The following is a 20,477-nucleotide window of genomic DNA, read 5'->3' as shown; positions in this document are numbered from 1 at the left end:
AGTTATGTTGGTTTTCTGAATTTGTTAAAAGCTTCTAAAAGCAGCACACTGACAACCCCTCAAACAAAATGTTGTGTTCCCCAGGTTCCCTCTCTTACAAGTAACCAAACTGCTCTGTAGTTCACCTTTAAATTAACCTTTAGTATGAAGCAAACAATGATAATGTGGGTCAGTTTTCAGTTGCTTAAATTGTGAGCTGGAACGACACAAAAGAAAAATGTTAATTATTCAAAACTTAAGAAATGAAAAACTCTATCCAAAAAGCTTCTTAGAATCGGACATTCATTTTCAGCATGATAGATCATATTAAAAATAAAGTTAATGGTGAAGTACCTCTTTGGTGAATGGGGAAGCCCAGGTGTCTTTCCACTCATACCCTTTGCTTTGGGGTTTGAATAATAATTCTAACCCCAATTATTGGGGGCTCAAGCATTTACCCTAACTCTAACCCAAATTCTAGCCCTAAGTCTAACTGGGGACTCAAGCATCATTTGCCCCCTCCCTGTAATGGAGCAAATCTATAACCAGATGCTTGGGACATCTCTCCCCTGCATCTTTCACACCCTTTCTTGCAATCAGAAACAGACAGAAGGTCAGTATCATTATATAGTATTATCTTCTGTTTGGTGTTTACAATGATACAGCAGAGAATGCTCGTGACACATCCAACCCTAAGGCCAGATTGGCATAGAAATATTTTCTTTACACTCCCTCCTTTTCCCTGGGACTTCTCCAGGCACAGCTCCTCCACTCCACCCCCAGTTGCGTATTGGTGCTTGTGGAGCAGAGCAGACCAGCCTGCACTTGGGAGGGGGATAAAAACAGAAAGTGAAGTGACACATGCATTTGTTAGAGTTCTAACTAAGCACCCAGTGCTGGAAATGAACCTCACGACTGCTGGACAAAGAGGAGTTTACATTGTGAGTAGGTGCCAGCTGATGGGATCAGTGTTTGGCACTAGGTATTCAGAAAAGCCCACTGCAAATGCCAAATAAAGCATCCCATACAGTTCATCTGATCCACTGAGCTACTTTGCATGCAATTCATTTGGTAAGTGTCATTTGTCATTTCTTTCTCATCTGTGATAAGAATGCTAGTTGGAATGCTGGAAATAGGCACTCAGCATGGCAAACTAGGTGGAAATATTTGTGCAGTGAGGCCAGCGTGGAGAACAGGCTGGGGCCCCAATTGCAGAAATGCAACTATAGGGCCACAGGTTGGTCATTTCCAGGGCAAACTGTCTATAATGTGCCCATAGGTTTGTATGGCAGCCAGCAGATGTCTTGGTCTAATTTGCTGTGTGTTTCTTTGCTTCTATAAAATGATCTTATTGCAAATGTACGCTTATGTTTAAAGCAAGAATGCAGGACATAGTTTGGATTTCTGCCATGAATGAAGTGCTGGAAACTTGCTGCAGGTAGTTTAAGACAGGGATTGGTGGCCCCTTGTTACACCCCCTGCCTTCATTATCCCAAATACATGGATGGTAAACACTTTGTTCCCATACTTGATAGGCATGGAAGAGTCATGCCTGCTGTTTAGATTGCAAGTTTATATGATCAAGGCCTTTGATTTTTGTGTATCAATAACTTATTTCTGTGCATTGATATTGTTTTTTACTGATTACAGCTGCATAGGATATACTTCTGTTTTTAAATTAAACAAATGCTAGTATGCACAGCAGAACTTAAAAGATATTTGGAACTATAACTCTCTGCATTAGCCATGCTCTTATGTACATTATTGCATTTCACTAATGGATGTAGAAGTACCAGTAACTGAAGCAACGTTTGACTTGGGTGCAACACTGAGTGCAAAATCCATGCAAACTTGCCTGCACTAAAATGTTATGTATAAATCCATAATATTTTTGTCCCTTGCATAAGGTTATCATATTTTTAAAGTGAAATCTGGAACGGGAAAAATGGTGTGAACATTTTCATTTGGGCCATGTCTACTATTTGACGGACAGTAAATATCTTATCATGTTATACAATATAGCTGCTGTCACACTGCTGTTATGTTGTTGGGCGGGTGAGCCAAGACACAGGTACATTCTTGAGCCAATAGTTAAAGGTTGGGACACCTTTTCCTGGGGGCCAAGGTCCTGGAAGGGGCCTGTTACCTGAAACAGGGACTGTTGCAGCACAGTGCAATAAGGCTCAAAGAGTCCTGTACTTTACACCTGCATGGACCAGACATGAAATGCCATTTTCTTTGTGCACTGGGCGCATAGTATGTAAGTAATGTCCCATCCATAGGATACCCTTAATGAGGCAAACTGCACAACATTTAGGTATTGTCACAGGTTTTGCACCCATATTCTAACATAGCTTGTCACTAGCAGGTACACACAAAATGTTGTTTTTTTAATGGACACCTAGTAGTAGTGTTCTGGCCATTATGTTAGACATCCATTCACTCCAGCCTTTATAAAATACATATTTGCCTAACTAACTATATTGAAAACATTTTTTTGTTTTGCGCAGTCTATCTATTTTATCCAGTTTAATTTTTACACTGAACTGTACCTTTAAATGCAACAGAAGAAGATATTTCCTATGCCACCTCTTTCTGTTTTCATATTTGAAGTAAAAGTTTGTTTAACTCTATGGTGGGATTGTTAATTTTTTTCTCAGTGTCACGGAACTAAAGGTGGCAAAAAATATATGTTTTTAGTTATTTGTTGAGTTAAACATGTCAAACAGGTAGGTTGAAGCTACTCCATGTTTGGTCCTTGTGAAGAAGATAAATAGATTCCCAGTGAACAGATAAACAGAAGTCCATTATGCAAGGTGCACTGGGAATCTAATTATCAATTTTGTAAGAACCAAACATTTAAGTATTTTGCAAATACTTAAAGTGGAACTGTCACCTAGATATAAAAAGCTCTACAATGAAAGTTCTTTTCAAATTAAACATGAAGCTCAATTTTTTTTTTATTAAAACATCCATACCTGTTAATAAGCTATTTAAAAATCTGAGCTGTCATAGGCACAGAGGCGGGGCAGGCAACTACTTTCACTTTCCATTCAGCACTTCCTAGATGTCACGGCACTCCTCTCATACCCCCACCCTCCTCACCTTCTATAATTATGTATTGTGTGCATAGGCATGGACATCAGGTCCCCAGTTCTGGAACATAAATGAGTTATTGGCATGATGCAAAACTTATTTCAATAACAGTGTCAACAAAATGGCATCTGCCGGGATAGTGAATTCCAAGGCTGAAGAAAACAAGATTTAAATAATTTATATAGAGGAAGTAAAGTTTATTTTGCTCCACTAACATGATAAGAAAGGATTTGGAATATTTTCTTAGGGTGACATGTCCCCTTTAATATTTCCCAGCAAATTCTGTACCATTATATTTGCTGTTTATAGCATCTGTGAGACACAACCTCTCCTTGTGTTACCCAGGGAATATCTATTATTTGTGCTTAATTAAGAGGCCATAAGTTGAGAAGCATTGCATTGTGCACTAGTAAAGGATCTTTTGTGACGCTAGTTATACCAATATATGAGCAAGTATCGAAGTAAAAAACAGAGCTGTTCATTGGCTAATGTAGCCTAGCATGTATGTGTGCTGTGAGAATCTTGAGAATCTATTAAGAATTATCCAACAGCAAATACTTCTATATTTTCATGAAAATATTTTATTTAGATGAAACTATTTTTTACATATGGGCTGGGTTATGAAATATATTTTTATAGAGACCTGCAATTGTCAGGGGTATGGTTTCCCAGTAATATTACCCCATTCTCTATTTACGCATTATTCATTTGTACTGTGCAGGTTAAAGTGGACTCCCGAGCTTTGCTTTACTGTAACAGTGGAAGTTTTTCATGTCAATATGAAACCTGCCTGACTGCCAGCTGATCCAGAGGAAGGCAAAAAAATCCTATCCAATTTGCCTTGGGGGGGGGGAATTAGTTCTTGACCCCAAGATGGCAATTGGACCAGTCCCTTGATCAACCTGTTCTAAGCCTGTATTTCCTGGCTTGCTAAAACGCCATCCAACCCTTTCTTGAAGCTAACTAATGTATCAGCCAGCACGACTGATTCAGGGAGAGAATTCTGCAACTTCACAGCTCTCACTGTAAAAACCCCTTTCAGAATATTTACATGGGACCTCATCTCTTGCAATCAGAATTGGTGCCTAACATACCACTTGCCATTCCCTACTCTTCTCTACTACACTTTAAAAACTCATCGTTTATTTATTACTTATACAGTATTCTTATGCTGTAAATTCCAAAGGCTGTCCTCATATTCTCATGTGTCACTCATTATACTCCTTAGTATTCTCACTGGCTGTGGGAGGTGCCATAAGAGTCAGTGATACAAGGAAACATATCTTGGGGCTACTTCAACTTTATGGTGTGCAGTGGCCATTACTGCCAATACCTTAACTAGTTATTTGCAAAACCTCAATGTTACTACCTCACTCACAAAGTGGTTAGTGTGCCTGCACAGGGCTAAATAACCAGCTGCTACAATCGGTATGAAGTTAAACTGACACTGACACTAAAAAAATACTTTTCAAAATATTAATGCACATTAAAAGTTACGTTCCCTATAGGCCATGTTGATCATTTTTCACTGACAGGGCTGCTTTTGTAAGTAATTGTTACTTGAAGTTCCTAAACCTGAATGTTTTGCCAACCTGACTGTCCCTTCTCAGCCTGTCAGTTATAGCTTCTAATGCTAATGCACTACTGCTGCGCAAATATGGCCGCCCCCTCAAGAAGGAACATGGGGATCAGATAGGGAATGTAAAGCATTGGGCAAATACTTTTATGGCAAAATTATAGTCAGTATGCAAATGCATGTTATATTAGATGTAAAAAAGGTTTCATTTCTGGCATCAGTATCTCTTTAAGGTGGCCATACACTCGGCAATAAAATCTACTAAATAAATTGTGCCCCTTTAAACTGCCAATGTTACCCACTACCTTTTATGTTGGGAAGTATAGCATATGTCCTACAGATGTATTGCATAGTACCCTGTTCAAAAATTAGACTTTCCCTTTCTCCAAATACTTTTTGCAACCTTCTAGAGCAGAAGTTTTTGGGACCTGGGTTCAAACCAGGATCACTAATGGGCTAATGGTGGCCCTCTCTGCTCGGTAATTTTGGCTTGTGGATATGCTTATTGATTGTGGTGTAAGGTTGTCTTCCAGAACTGGGCACAAGAAGGTCTGTGGGATGCTTTCTCTTTCTGGCATGGGAGCTACAGAATTATTCCCCATTTCAACCTTTACCCCCAGCAATGTTATTACTGTTTTTATAAAAAGGTGCATAACAGCTCCCTTAACAGCAATGCATCCACCCTAAGGTCATAGGTTCCACATAGCACAGACAATAAATAGGAAGCCTTGACTGAGCTGGCCCGACCAGGTGACCAGCAAATTCTACCTGCTGATTGGCTGCTATGATTTACTGTTCCTGGACAAACTCAGCTCCTTTATTACATAACCCCCAAAGTACCTACAGGCCAGTCACCGTTTCAAACCATTGCAAACCATTACAAACCATATTATTAAGGTCCTTGCTGTAAGGAAGTGTAATGCCTTTTTAAAGGTGTTTTCTGTGTAATGTAGGGCAGCTGCTCTAGTGTATAATAATTGAGAGTATAATATTCTGATCCTGTTTATTGGTGCAAGATGCTGAGGAAAGCATAAGAGCTATATGTTAAAAGGAGCATTTGGGTCACTGCTGTTTGAACAACCACAGCTAACCATACATCATTCCCCAATGGATTTGAATGAAAAACCCAAATTATCACCCAAAATGCACACAAAATGCCAGCCTGAATCATCTTGTGACAGGTGCAGATAGAGGCAATCAAACCTCTCCAAGTGCTTTTGCCCCTTGTGGGCTGGGATATATTTTAGGAAGCAAGTTACTAGGAATAAAATGGATTCTATTAACAACAACAATTCTTGCTACTTCTACCTCATTTGATGGCAAGTATATTTTCAATCAGTCCAGGACAGTCCAGGGCTGTAATTTTTATAATAGCCAAGATATTATCCAAAAAAACACTGTGAATTAAAGGTCAACTCACCATGAAACTGGAGAGCCCAGGTGAATTGCTCTGAGCCTACAGCATTGGGAGGCAGATACACTTTAATGAATATAGCAGAAATTATAAACAAAGGCATAAGCTCTGACTTACGTGTTTCATGCTGTACTTAGCAAGGCACCACATATTAATTTCTCATGCATTGTCTTTCCCTTGCTCTGTATACAGTTTTGCACAGTTGTATACATTTTAGGCTAATTTTGTATTTTTTTAACATGGTTCCCCTGTGAGGCAAATAGGAGATGGCTTCAGGTGGGGTTAGATGGACCTGCAATGTCCAATATGCAATTATGTAATTATCCTCTACCACCTCCAGAGGCAAGGAAAAGTCTTATAACAAGTGGGACCAGTTCAACCACTGGTTAAAGTGAAGCTTATGATTATTTTGTCAACAGTTAGCATTTCACTTTCAAACTAAGGACCAGCAATTCCAAAAAGATTCAAGTTATTCACTCGGAATTTGAAGTCCTGATTTTCTTTTTCATTTATATTATTTGCTATTCACTCTAAGGTTTTTTTTTTAATAAAGATCTTACTCCTCAGTCCTTATTTCCGCTATAATAAAGCAGGGGTATATTTAAGCATAACAGGAAACTGGTTGGGCTGGGAGAAGCTGCACTTTCCTGGCAGAGCCCTGTACTGCAAGCAGCACAGCCTGTGCACTGTGCCATCTGATTTAATTAAACCCCTTTCTGCCGTGCTATGATTCTTAATTGCACAGAAGTAGTTCACTTTTAGTATGTTATAGAATGTCCTAAGCTACATCATAATAAAAGTTAAAGGCGAAACACCCCTTTAAATGAATTACAAGAGTTCTTTGTAGAACACTCTAACATCTACTTTATTATATCATTATTTTATTATATCCTGATCTAGAACACTGACTAAAATACTGTAACACATAATGGCCCAAAACAAGCTCTGCGCCCATGCTGTATCTTACTAACAAAACTAGCATGACTTCATTTTAACCTTACAAATCTTCAAGTAAATGCTTGAGGGCTAGTGCTTTGTTGGACAGTAGCTTGGAGCAAAACAAGGTGCTCCTATAATAATATATTGCAATTGTTTCTTTTGTGCTTTGTTCTCATGCAGAGAGAAATGAAATGAGTCACAAACTTCTGTATTTCTGACCCTAGTTTAATTAGCTATTTACCATAGATACAATTGGTTAAATACAGCTAAATGTATCTTATTTTCCCATATACATACATTTATTTACTTTTTGTTGTTGTTTTATTATGCAATATATCCAGGTTACATAAAACTACATCTTCAAGATCCTTTAGATTGTAAGCTCCTGTGAGTAGGCTCCTCTGGTCCAATTTTTACTAACCTCCGTTTGTTAAATTATTGTAACCCCTGTTCATTATAAATTGATGTAAAGTGGCGGGTAACTTGCTGGAGCCATATAAATAAATGATGAAGATGATGGGCTTTGCCTCCTTTCCCTTGCAGCAATATACACAATGGGATGTCAGACCACTGTTATATGAATAACCCCATTATAAATCTAGAATCTCTTCCATTAGAGCTATGGCACATAAGAGGTTTGATCACTGCCAACCACCATGTATTGATGTCTGCTTGAATTGGAAGCACAGAGGGTCAACCCTGCACAGGAGAATTTCACTTGAGAAATAATTTACTGCCAAGAGTTAACATTCAGTTAAGTTAGAATTATTGTACCTCAGGCACCAATATATGGATACTTTTATTGTTTTATTATAAAAAGATTAAAAAATGAGTTATGCACCATTTCCACATAAGCCCAAAATGAATCAGCTCATGTCAAAAAGGGAAGTATGTTTTTACTTACTTAAGGTGCCCATACACGGGCCGATTCTATCTGCTGATATTGGTCCCTTAGATCGATTTGGCAGCTAATCGGCCCGTGTATGGGCACTACCGACGGGCCTGAAATCGGGCAGGTTAAAAAATCGTGCAGGTTAAAAAATCTAGTCAGATCCGGGACCCGGATCCGGGACCGCATGGGCTCGTTGATGCAGTCCCCGGACCGACTTTTCCTATATCCGTCGTTATACAGGTATAGGACCCATTATCCAGAATGCTCGGGACCAAGGGTATTCCGGATAAGGGGTCTTTCCATAATTTGGATCTCCATACCTTAAGTTTACTAAAAAATTAATAAAACATTAATTAAACCCAATAGGATTGTTTTGCATCCAATAAGGATAATTTATATCTTAGTTGGGATCAATTACAAGGTTCTATTTTATTTCTACATAAAAAAAGGAAATCAGTTTTAAAATTCTGAATTATTTGCTTATAATGGAGTCTATGGGAGACGGGCTTTCCGTAATTCGGAGCTTTCTGGATAACGGGTTTCCGGATAAGGGGTCCGATACCTGTAATGCCATTGTTTGGCCCCAGGGCCAAATGATCAAATTATGCTGGATTCTCCCAATATCGCCCACCGTAGGTGGGGATATTGGGAGAAGATCGCCAAGCGAGCGGATCGGTCCGTGTATGGGGACCTTTACTTACTAACTGAATTGTTTTTTTGGAGTGATAATCCCCTGATTTGCAAGTGCAGGTGATTCACATATGAATAAATGGAATGTGATTCTGAGCATTTTGTCACCCACCTGCCAAGCTGGAAAATGCTCAGGCATCAAAACATAGACTCACCCCTGTGCATCATTACCACAGATATAATTTTGTCCCCCCACAAATTCTCTAAAGAACTAAAGAGACAGGGTTAGGAAGCTATTCAGCACTACAGCAAATAACATTCAATTGTATATTATTTATTTTGTTTGCTGATCCTTTTATTGGGCTTTAGTTAAACGCATGTATATTGCCCAATATAAGAAATCTTCCTGGGGAAGACAATGCTGTGTCTGGGGGGGATATAAATATAATACTATATGACTACTATATAAAATATAGTTAGAATATATATATATATATATATATATATATATTCTAACTATATTTTATATTTGCTGATCCTTTTATTGGGCTTTAGTTAAACGCATGTATATTGCCCAATATAAGAAATCTTCCTGGGGAAGACAATGCTGTGTCTGGGGGGGATATAAATATAATACTATATGACTACTATATAAAATATAGTTAGAATATATATATATATATATATATATATATATATATATATATATATATATATATATATATATATTCTAACTATATTTTATATAGTAGTCATATAGTATTATATTTATATTCCCCCCAGACACAGCATTGTCCATTTTACCATTTTATATTGCAACTTAAAATGCAGATCTTTATGGGGTAAAGGATTTCCAAAACTCACATTACTATTTATTATAGTGAAAACTGGAAGTGAATCTCATCAGCCAAGTGATAACCATTGAATTCCCCAATACAACCACATGATGGCAAGAAGACACAAACTGAATGCCAATACAGAGCATATAAAATTAACAACCGGGATTCTCTTATATCTTATTCCGAATCCTGTACTCATGTGACTGGGCATCTGAGGCTACCAATGATCTGTTTTTTTAATGATTTTGTTTTGGTTGTTAATGAAATAAAACATACAAACTTGAAATGGTGTTATAGGTCATTAGTAGTTCCTGTAAAAGTAAAGCTTATTAGCTTATGATGAGCATATGATCTTCCCACACTAATTATGTAATGGTTTGGGTGTAGCTGCAACATAGTAAAAAAGTGAGTGTTAGACAGGAACCAGTTCTTCTGTCTGTGGTGAAGATATTGCCCAAAGGAGGTGCAGAGAACTCAGGTTTCCCTGAGGTGTCATTCTGGTGATTTAAAGAAGCAGTAACTAGCTAGAGGTCAGTTAAGGACCCTAGTGTGTAAAGAAAGGTCTAATATTGGAAGTTAATCAGGTATTCCTCTAGGTCTCTGCTGTCTCAGTTCTCAAGCCAGGTCATGCGTTAGTAGAGTTGAAAACAGAGGCCCCTGTGCCCCTGGCAGGCTGCTATCCTGTTATCCCAGTCAGTATAAGCTTCCCTATTAAGAAAACATTGAATAAATGTGGTTTTCTTGGTGGTGACTTGCCTTTCCCAGCCCCCCGGGAAGGCTAGTCCTTCTATGTAAGTTACATAAGTGTGTAAGCAAGTCACTACATTTTTACAAAAGTTACTAAAATTGTAACTTTTTACCAGACCCAGGACAATAGGCTTGTACCGTCTTATTCAACATGAGTGCAATAAACAGGGCTTCTGCTAAGCATACATTTTGCCTGTTGTGTTTAGCTTGTAATCTATGTTCTTGAATATATCTTGCAGCTACTAATCAGTCCAATGGGGCCCCTATAGTACCTGGGTCTCCACCAGTTGCAGAGTCTGTTCTTCTAGTTACACCACTGTTTTTCAGTAAAATGATTGGCGAGTTTGTATCATAGTAGCTGTGATTGAAAAAAATACATCCAACAACTTCAAGCTTTTATGCCAGCAAAACCTACCTCTGCTACTTGATCGATGTGTAGCATACACAAGGGCATGGCCAAAAATTGTTGGTACTGTGTGTTTGTGTTCATGGGGGGTTCATATAAATAACTTGTTCAGGGCCCCAAAGTTTCTGATGATGGGCCTGTGCGTCAGTATACTTGTAATGCCTGAAACTATAAAATCAGTATTTATTAGTTTCAGGCAAGGCTAATAGTGATGGGCAAAAAGTTTCGCCAGGCATGGATTCGCGGCGAATTTCTGCGTTTCGCCATTGGCGGATTGTTTCGCGAAACGGATGAAAAATTTTGCCGCGGAAAAGTTCGCCGCACGTCCAAAAATTGTCGCCGGCGTCAAAAAATAATAGTCGCGGGCGACAAAATAATAGCCGCAGGCGACGAAACAATAGCGCGCGACAAAATAATAGCCGCGGGCGACGAAACAAGAGCCGCGCGCGACGAAACAATAGCCTTGCGACAAAATAATAGCTGCGGGCGACGAAATAATAGCCGCGCAACAAAACAAGAGCCGCGGGCGACGAAACAAGAGCCGCGGGCGACGAAACAAGAGCCGCGGGCGACGAAACAAGAGCCACGCGCGACGAAATAATAGCCGCGCGACGAAACAATAGCCGCGGGCGACGAAACAAGAGCCGCGCGACGAAACAAGAGCCGCGGGGGCGACGAAACAAGAGCCGCGCGACAAAACAATAGCCGCTCGACAAAACAATAGCCGGGGGAGACGAAACAATAGCCGCGCACGACATTTTCGCCGTTTCGCGAATTTTTCGCCGTTTCGCGGATCTTTTAAAAGATTCGCGAATTTTTCGGCGAAGCAAAACGGAACAGATTCGCTCATCACTAAAGGCTAATACAGTAAAGCATGGGATGGATATATTCATAATATCAGATATCTGTGCAAACTGATATCCATATCCAGATTTGACTTTTAAATGTGCATCTGGTTATATTTACCTTTATTTTCAAGATTTCCTTAGTTTGCACTTAGAAATCAGGGTCAGTGTAATGTAACGCACAAATGCTGCTTGGAGCTAATACTTGTGCTCTCTGCCAAACTTTCTGCTGCTACTTGCCTTGGAGTCTGTAGAATTTTTGCTAGTATCTGTCATCATCTGCCTTTTGTAACATTTCTAAAAATACATTTGGCTTGTTTATAAAGGCGGTGAAGCAGTTTGAGATGAGAGTCCATAGTAGGAATTTACTTGGTCACCCCCTTTTCTTGAAGTATTGTGTAATTAATTTTCAGTAAAATTTTTTTTTTTACATTATTCCATATATACAGACACTGTCCTAGATGCAAAAATATGCACTCTGTTATGAAAAATGCATTCTAAAATAACTCAAATTAATGACCAGGGAACAAATATGAGTCAATTTATCAGAGGTCAAAATGACCTTTGACAAACTAAAGCAGCTGACTGGGTCAGTATCTGGAGCCACCTACTCTCAGCCTGCTTGAATAGGGTCTGGAAGGCTCCTGTTATAAAAATAAATACTTGTAAGCTAGATTATGCTGCACATTTAAAGCAAATCAGATGTTGCTTCATAAGGTAGTAGTATATTGTCTGGAGTACAGGTATGGGACCTGTTATCCAGAATGCTTGGGAACTGGAGCTTCTGGATAAGGAATCTTTCCGTAATTTGGAGCTCCATAACTTAACATAGTAACATAGTAAGGTGGGTTGAAAAAAGACATACGTCCATCACGTTCAACCATAATGCCTATATATAACCTGCCTAACTACTAGTTGATCCAGAGGAAGGAATGGTAATGTAATGTAATGGTAATGTAAAGTCAAGGTAAAACATTTTTTTGGCTAAAAACACACCAGTTAATAGAGCTTTTCCAGCAGAATGCTGCATTGAAATCTGTTTTTTAAACGTACAAATACATTAATTTTATATTTAATTTTGAAATTTCACAAGGGGCTAGCCATATTCTTCATTTCCCAGGGTGCTACAGCCATGTGATTGGTACTCTGATAAACTTCAGTTACTCTTTAGGGCTCTGGCCGCGTCTGCCATCCCGCCGGCGACTTACATGTTCGCCGGTGGGATGGCAGGGGTAGGCAACTTGGGGAGATTAGTCGCCCGCGAACAGGGAGTTAATCGCGGGCGACTAATCTCCACCGTGTGCCAGAGCCCTTAGGGTGACGATACACGAAGCTACTAGAAGCAGCTACATGTCACGGCTAATAAAAATAGATCTTTTACTGATAATTGTTTTGCCTCCAATATATCCAGAGCCTGCATAAATTGAACTTTCTTTCAGTGCATCAGGGGAGGGAGACCTGCAGTCCAGGGAGCTCCAGTGGGGACTGGGTCTGGGCTCAGTCAGACCCTGGTTACCATTTTATTTTACAAAAAAAGGAAAAAATTTAGAACTTTCTGGATAACAGGTTTCTGAAAGATCCCATACCTGTACTAAGCTTGGGACAAGTTAAAACAAGCCATACAGCAACAAATATCTCTTTCACTGCAAGAGCTTAATGAAAGCATTTCACTAACCCTTGTGTGCCAGATGTAAGGCTGTATAACTTTGTAACTTTTATACAGGCCATGGAACTCTTGGGGGCTTATTTTTTATGCTGTGTAAACTGAAATTTGCAGAAAAAATGGTGTAAAAAGCTGTATAGAATAAATGGAGAAGTTTGCTGTCTGAACACCAGATTTTACACCATTATTTTACATAAGTTCTGGCAGATTTTACACTGTGAAGCCTGGCGATGTGTGGCGAATTTTGTTGCCATTTTTTACACTGCATAATAAGTCTGCCCCTAGGATCATTTCTAAGTAAATTATTTTTTAAAAGACGCAAGTTTCAGTGAGTCATATGATAAATATCACATCACTAAGCACCGATTATAAATTATATCATTACTAAGCATCATTTTAAAGGAAATATTAGGATATTCATGGCTGATGTATGTTATGTATGTTATACTTGCTAACAGGCGTTTCAGTGCTATTTTAATTACACCAGCCAACCTGCCCAGTTTTAAAGTAAGTAATCTTCTTGTCTATTAGTACAGCTGAATCCACCAATGAAATCCCCTACTCAGTAAATTTACACATGACTGAAAGACACACCAGATTTCATGATTTGTTCTTTTTACTAACACTTAAAGGAGAATGCAAGTCAAAAAGCATACTGCCCAATAGTCCTCCTATTGTTTAGTAAAAACACCACACTTTTGGCTCACCTAATCAAATATTTACTCAGACACACTTACTTCACATTTTCTAGAACAGGCAGCCATCTCTAAAAAGGTATTCTCCCTCCCTTTCCCTCCTTGCTTCATACTGCACATGTGTTTCATTCCCTCCCCCCCTCCCCTCTGGCAGATCCGCTTCTGATTGGCTGGTGGACATGTGTAGCTCAGAACAGGAGACAGGATCAAGTTACACACATGCTCAGAGAATAGGAAGGCTGGCGCTGGCACCTACAGGAAGGGGAGAGAGATTTCAGTGATGTCACTGTAGTCTTCACACTGCTGTAGGCTGCCAGCACCGTATCTCAGAGAAGCAAGCAGGGATCTGGGAATTTAGATATGCAGTAAGTACTTAAAAAGAGTGCCTTTAGACTTACTTTTAATTTATATTAACCTTTCATTGTCCTTTAAAGGAGACATATAGCATAACTAAAGAAATCCAATCTTCAGATTGCCTCCAGTCTTGTGGACAATAATGAATAATATATGGTGCTTGTTTTACTTTGTAAAAAAATGTATATTATATTTAAAAATTGTCTTTTTAATAGAGCTTAATCTTGATCTGCTATGGCCCACGGAACACATGGAATTGGAAAAGATGGGCGGGACTAGTAGGGTTTTTAATTTTTAATAAAACATCATAAAATACATCTTTTCTCAACACATTCCATTTACATTTAGAGAAGTATAATGCACTGGTACATTCTTGTTTTTCACACAATGCAGTAAATTCATCAATATGTGAGATTAAAGCTCACCCACTTTCTGTTAGTTCCTATGAGATATTTAGAAGAATATTTATCAATGGGTGAGAAACTAGAGTTCACCATTTGATAAGTTGGCTTCTAAATATCCCATAGAATGAATAGAAAGTGGGTGAGTTTTTCTGTGGTGAGCTTTAATCTCACATTTTGGTACATCTGCCCAATACATCTCCTTGAATGCTGCAAAAATGTTATCTTTTTAATATTTCTAACTGCACTGAACTATACCAATGTACCATATTTGTGCTGACTTTTTATATGAACAGATAGCCCTCTGTGCAACTCCTAAATAGGGTTTTGTTGACACATGAGTATTATATACTGTAATTATGATTACTTTAGATTAAGAATATTATTTTGCAGACTTCTCACCATTCATTTTTTCTTTAGTTTCTAATAGACCTCTGAAGGCAGAAGAGCCGGACGGAGAAGCTGAAGACGACACTGTATGTGATACAATAATATTAATATTTATTAAATCAGGAATTGTTATTCTGACTCTCCAACTTTTTATAAATCGCACAGGCCCCATCATATAGAAACTATTTATATGATAATATATTATCCTAAAGCAACAGCTATGTCATTGTACTGTATTTGCCCAACATAAGACCATTATGATCAAGTTTAATTTTCTTGTATACTCTTCTATTTTTGTTAAATGTGAGCTACAAGCATCTACTACTCCAGAGTCAAGGAATGTCAGCACCGCATGCGGATTGGCCAATCTGAGAAGGTTTAAACCAGTTATTTTACTGCAGAATGTTGGTCAGGTATCAGGTATTGATGCTAATGACCACTCATGTGGATGGAATATTTCATGGTTCCAATTGAGTAACCCATGGGTTTAGCAATGAAACAACTCCCAATAATGAGGTAATGAGTGAAGGTCTTGTTTTCCACCAACTTTAACACAGCTTTTATAGAAAAACTTTTGGTGAAAAATATTGTACATACTATTAAATATGTGCCCTTTAGCCCTCATACCTTATTTGAGGAAACTGGATAAAAGGCATCAATGAAGTAAATTAACAGTAGTATGAACAAAAATTCACACATTGTAATGTGGAAGTTATTTTTTTTCTTCCTAATTGCTTTGTAATAAGCATAATGTTGCAGTTATATTATGTGAGCTATTCATTAATTAGTTTGATAATATTGAAATGTAATATGATAGTGTGTAAATCATGAATTTTTAATTACCCATTAAGAGTTAACTAAAATGAGTCATGTGATCTCATTAGGGTTTAAATTGGAGTCACTAGGTGGACTGTGTGCTTGAGTTATGCTGCTGCAAAGTCATATTCCATAATGTTGTAGGCCAGGGATCCCCAAATTTTTATACCCCTGAGCCACATTCAAATGGAAAAAGTTTTGGAGAGCAACACCAGCATGAAAAAACTGGAGGTACCAATTAGAGCTATAATTGGCTATTTGATAGCCCCTATGTTGACTGGAAGCCTACAGAAGGCTCTTTTTGGCAATAACGCTGCAACAACAGCCAAGGGGTTGCTCCCAAGCCACTGGTTGGGGATCACTGGTGTAGATAACAACATTGAAAGGTGCTCTATCAGTTCATATCGCCTTATTTTTTTCTTACAGACCATTGATGTGGAGTTAGAAAATGTTAGACCAAGACCACAAGGCTCCTCTCCAGTTTATGAATATGCTATAAATGAATACTATATTAATCCTGAGGTAAAATATGACCTAGCATTTTTTTTACAAATAATGATGACTAGTATAATGATATAAGGGTTCATTTACTAACAGAGTTGTTACTCAGCTGGTATTTCAATGAACTAGCTGGTAAATGACCAATTAAGTCCCAGGTCAGTACAGGTATTACAAGTTTTTCAACATATTTTTTATCCCAATGTTTGTCTTTGAGAAAGGCATAAACATATACTCTAACTATCTATCATCTATCTATCTATCTATCTGTCTGTCTGTCTGTCTGTCTGTCTGTCTGTCTGTCTATCTATCTATCTATCTATCTATCTGTCTGTCTGTCTGTCTGTCTATCTATCTAGCTATCTATCGTGTATCCATTGTTCTACCTGTTTATCTAACTATCTTTTAGAATAGTATGGGTTAAATGGGGCAAAAGAAAAAAACAAAAACTGGTACAAAGCCTGCACCAGGTTTAGTTTCCAGCAGCAACCAATCAGATATTTATTTTCAAGCAGCTTATTATTAAATGTTGCCTGATTTGTTATTATTAATTACTAGACCTTGTGCAAACCTTGAAAAAATTGATTACATTTTATCTGCATTTGAGCCACAGTGCTCACAGACACAAGGAGTCCTGCACTTAATGCCTTAATGCAGTGCTGTCCAACTTCTGTTGTACCGAGGGCCGGAATTTTTCCGACGTACGTGGTGGAGGGCCGATAATGGAAGCCAGTTTTGACCACTCCCCTTTTTGAAACCGCACCCACTTGAAACCACACCCATGTTATCACATGACCATACCCATATTAATGGTTGTAGTACAGCAAAAACCTGCCATACTCTGCCTGCCCTACCCTGCCTGTGTGTGCCATACTCTGCCTGCCCTACCCTGCCTGTGTGTGCCATACTCTGCCTGCCCTACCCTGCCTGTGTGTGCCATACTCTGCCTTCCCTACCCTGCCTGTGTGTGCCATACTTTCACTGTGTGTGCCATTCTTGGCTGGTTTGTGCCCTACCCTGCCTGTGTGTGCCATACTCTGCGTGCCATACTCTGCCTGCCCTACCCTGCCTGTGCCATACTTTCACTGGTGTGTGCCATACTCTCTGCCTGTGTGTGCCATACTCTCTGCCTGTGTGTGCCATACTCACTGCCTGTGTGTGCCATACTCTCTGCCTGTGTGTGCCATACTCTCTGCCTGTGTGTGCCATACTCTCTGCCTGTGTGTGCCATACTCTCTGCCTGTGTGTGCCATACTCTCTGCCTGTGTGTGCCATACTCTCTGCCTGTGTGTCCCATACTCTCTGCCTGTGTGTGCCATACTCTCTGCCTGTGTGTGCCATACTCTCTGCCTGTGTGTGCCATACTCTGCCTGTGTGTGCCATACTCTGCCTGTGTGTGCCATACTCTGCCTGCCCTACCCTGCCTGTGTGTGCCATACTCTGCCTTCCCTACCCTGCCTGTGTGTGCCATACTCTGCTTGCCCTATGATGCCTGTGTGTATGGCACACACAGGCAGCCTACAGTGACACAATGCTGGCACTGCTCCTACAGTCTGCACAATAACTATATATTAAAAAAACTTTTTAATTGAAGTACCACCTCAGTATATGTTCTTTTTGTAGTGTGCAGGGATTATTTGTGGGTTTCTACTGCTCCTGAGGTGTGAACAGGGGAACAATGGAGGTGATTACAGCCTGAGCCTGAGGTGTGAACACTGCAGGGGGTGAACAATGCAGAGATTAAAAGGTGTGAACAACACAGGGGATTACATATTTAAACAATACAGGGGGATTACAGCCTAAATCTGAGGTGAGAACCATGCAGGGGGGCAGTTAATCACAGTACTGATACCACTTAGAGCTTACACAAGAGTAAGCCATCAAAGCAGCCAGACAGGTGGGGGGCCACACAGAGGGGGGTCGCGGGCCGCCAGTTGGACAGCACTGCCTTAATGCCTAGTTCTTTGACTATGTCCCTTCCCCCCGGACTCCCTCCAGAGACAGGCATAATGTCTAACGCTGCATTCCAAAAGTGCAAAAAATCACGCCTATGAGACACAGGAGTAGCAACTGCATTGTGTGCAAAACAATATTTGTGCAAAATATACAGGCAGGTTAATTGGCTCCTGATAAAACTGACCGTAGTGTGGACAATGTAATAGAGACCTTAGATTGTAAGCTCCACTAGGGCGGGACTGTGAAATATTTTGTTATTACATAAATTATAGTTAAAGCTAAAATTCCATATTATCGTCAAATATAAGATAAAGTTGTTATAGTCTGACTTGTCCCCTACTGCAGGACACTTCAATATACACCGACTCTGAGTTTTCAAGCAGGATAAGGAAAACGTCATTTATACGTACCTCCCATCCATTCTCAAAAATGAGTGATTCAGAGGTGAGTTCCCTTATATTGTATACAGTTCTTCTGTTTCTAGGAAGAAGAAATGAAGCTTTCAATTAGGCAATAATATCACATCTTACCCCAGGTGACATTAAAGGGTTCTTGGAACACTCGGGGGGGGGGGGGTGATTTATCAATACTTGAATTTACATTTTTGACCAATTTGTTTTTTTTGCACTAAAACTCATGAATTCAAATTATGGTTTCAAAAACTTGAATGTTCAATATGTATTAAGTGCAAAAAATCGGCAAAACTCGAATGCGAAACTTCAGCATCTTAAAGTCAAGGGGAGTTGGGTAAAATGTATGCAGTTTTTCAATTCAAGTTTTTTTTAGTCTTTTGGGTTTGTAGACCGACTGAAAATGATAGGTATAATATTAATTTCATTCATTGGTGTTTATTTTTCATGGTTTGCTTTGATGCAGTTTTTCCTATTCAAAATTTTTAATAAATAAGCAAACTTTTGAATTTAGCAACATTTCATGTTTATACCAGTTGAAAAACTCTACAATTCAAACTCCAAAATTGATAAAGCCTTTCTGTTAATAGTCTGTCCCCACAATATAACTTTCTTTCCTTATGAACTAAATATTGCATGTTTAACACTATTTTACACCTATTATGTAGGTTTTATTACAGTGATTTTTTTTTAAATATTCATATACAAAATTCAATGGGTTTTTCAAAAGTTTACAAATTGGTAAAACTATATTTTAAGTACCATTTTTAGTCTAGAAAACAATAGGTTGCTGCACCAAAGGGAGATAATGTACAGAGTCAATGAATGGCAGAGGCTAATAAATGAATAGCCCTGATGGCTCAAACCAGCAATTAGTTGGAAGCAAAAAAAGTATTGTGTACCACTTCCTCCCTGCTTTAGGGCATTATTGTGCTTACCATCAAATAACTTTCACACTGTTTTTCCGTGTTCCACACTCTTCTCTAAACAGCCCAGAATGAATATCAATTATGGATTAACATTTTACATCTCAAGGGCCTTTACTACAAGCTTAGGCCCATAGGAAACTATAGGGGTGCATGGATGCAGAGCAAGGCCAGCACTGTACATAAATAATATCAAAGACCTTGGTGCAATTGCTCCCTGCCTCCAAGAAGCCTAGCATGCCAATATATTGAAGTAGTATCTGTAGATCTAGTATAAATAAATTTGAAGCAACTGGACTTGTATAGTATTCATTGAAGACGTTTCACTACTCATCCGAGCAGCTTCTTCAGTTCAACTGACTGGTATGGGAAGTCCTCAGCATATATACTCTTCCACTAATCCAATCACAATGGCACTATGTAACTCTTCAGAAAGGTGACATCTGAAACTCACAGAGGTGTGAATGCTGTGGAGTTACTTTGAAAGGATTACCCAAGTATCATGCAACTCTTCAAACAGGTGTTACTTGTTAGAGTTGCTTGAATGGATGTGTGAAGAGTTCTGAAACTGCCGGGGTACAGATGTTAGAACAGCATTGTATGTAGCAGACAGATGGTGTCGAAGTCCCCCGCCTCTGTTAAGGGATGGTTTCTCCACTTTGACATGAATGGCCTCTTTTACACCTCTTTCAAACCAGCGGTCTTCTTTGTCCAAAATTTGGACATTGCTATTTTCAAAGGAGTGTCCCTCTTTTAGGTGTAGAAAGACAGCAGAGTCCTGGCCTGTAGTGTTCGCCCTCCTATGCTGAGCCATTCGCTTAGAGAGCAGTTGCTTTGTCTCACCAATGTAAAGGTCGGTGCACTCCTCGCTACACTGGACTGCGTATACAACATTGCTTTGTTTTTCCTTTGGTGTTGGATCCTTTGGGTGTCCAAGTTTTTGTCTCAGTGTGTTGCTAGGTTTGAAAAACACAGGGATGTGGTGTTTGTTGAAAATTCTCCTGA

At 39.1% G+C, this 20,477-nt stretch overlaps 1 protein-coding gene across 1 annotated transcript in view; it reads left to right on the top strand.

Moving 5' to 3' along the window:
- The first annotated feature begins 14,546 nt into the window (after positions 1-14,546).
- The window catches only part of ahnak2 (AHNAK nucleoprotein 2), a 55,921-nt gene continuing 49,990 nt past the window's right edge, over positions 14,547-20,477 (top strand). Inside the window, exons 1-4 of the mRNA XM_031891699.1 lie at positions 14,547-14,550; positions 14,897-14,952; positions 16,109-16,204; positions 18,482-18,580. Coding sequence (XP_031747559.1) covers positions 14,547-14,550; positions 14,897-14,952; positions 16,109-16,204; positions 18,482-18,580 — 255 coding nt within the window. The remainder of the gene's footprint in view (positions 14,551-14,896; positions 14,953-16,108; positions 16,205-18,481; positions 18,581-20,477) is intronic.

This window comes from Xenopus tropicalis, chromosome 8, assembly GCF_000004195.4.
Source record: "Xenopus tropicalis strain Nigerian chromosome 8, UCB_Xtro_10.0, whole genome shotgun sequence".
Taxonomy (NCBI): domain Eukaryota; kingdom Metazoa; phylum Chordata; class Amphibia; order Anura; family Pipidae; genus Xenopus; species Xenopus tropicalis.
This window is presented reverse-complemented; position numbering and strand designations above follow the sequence as displayed.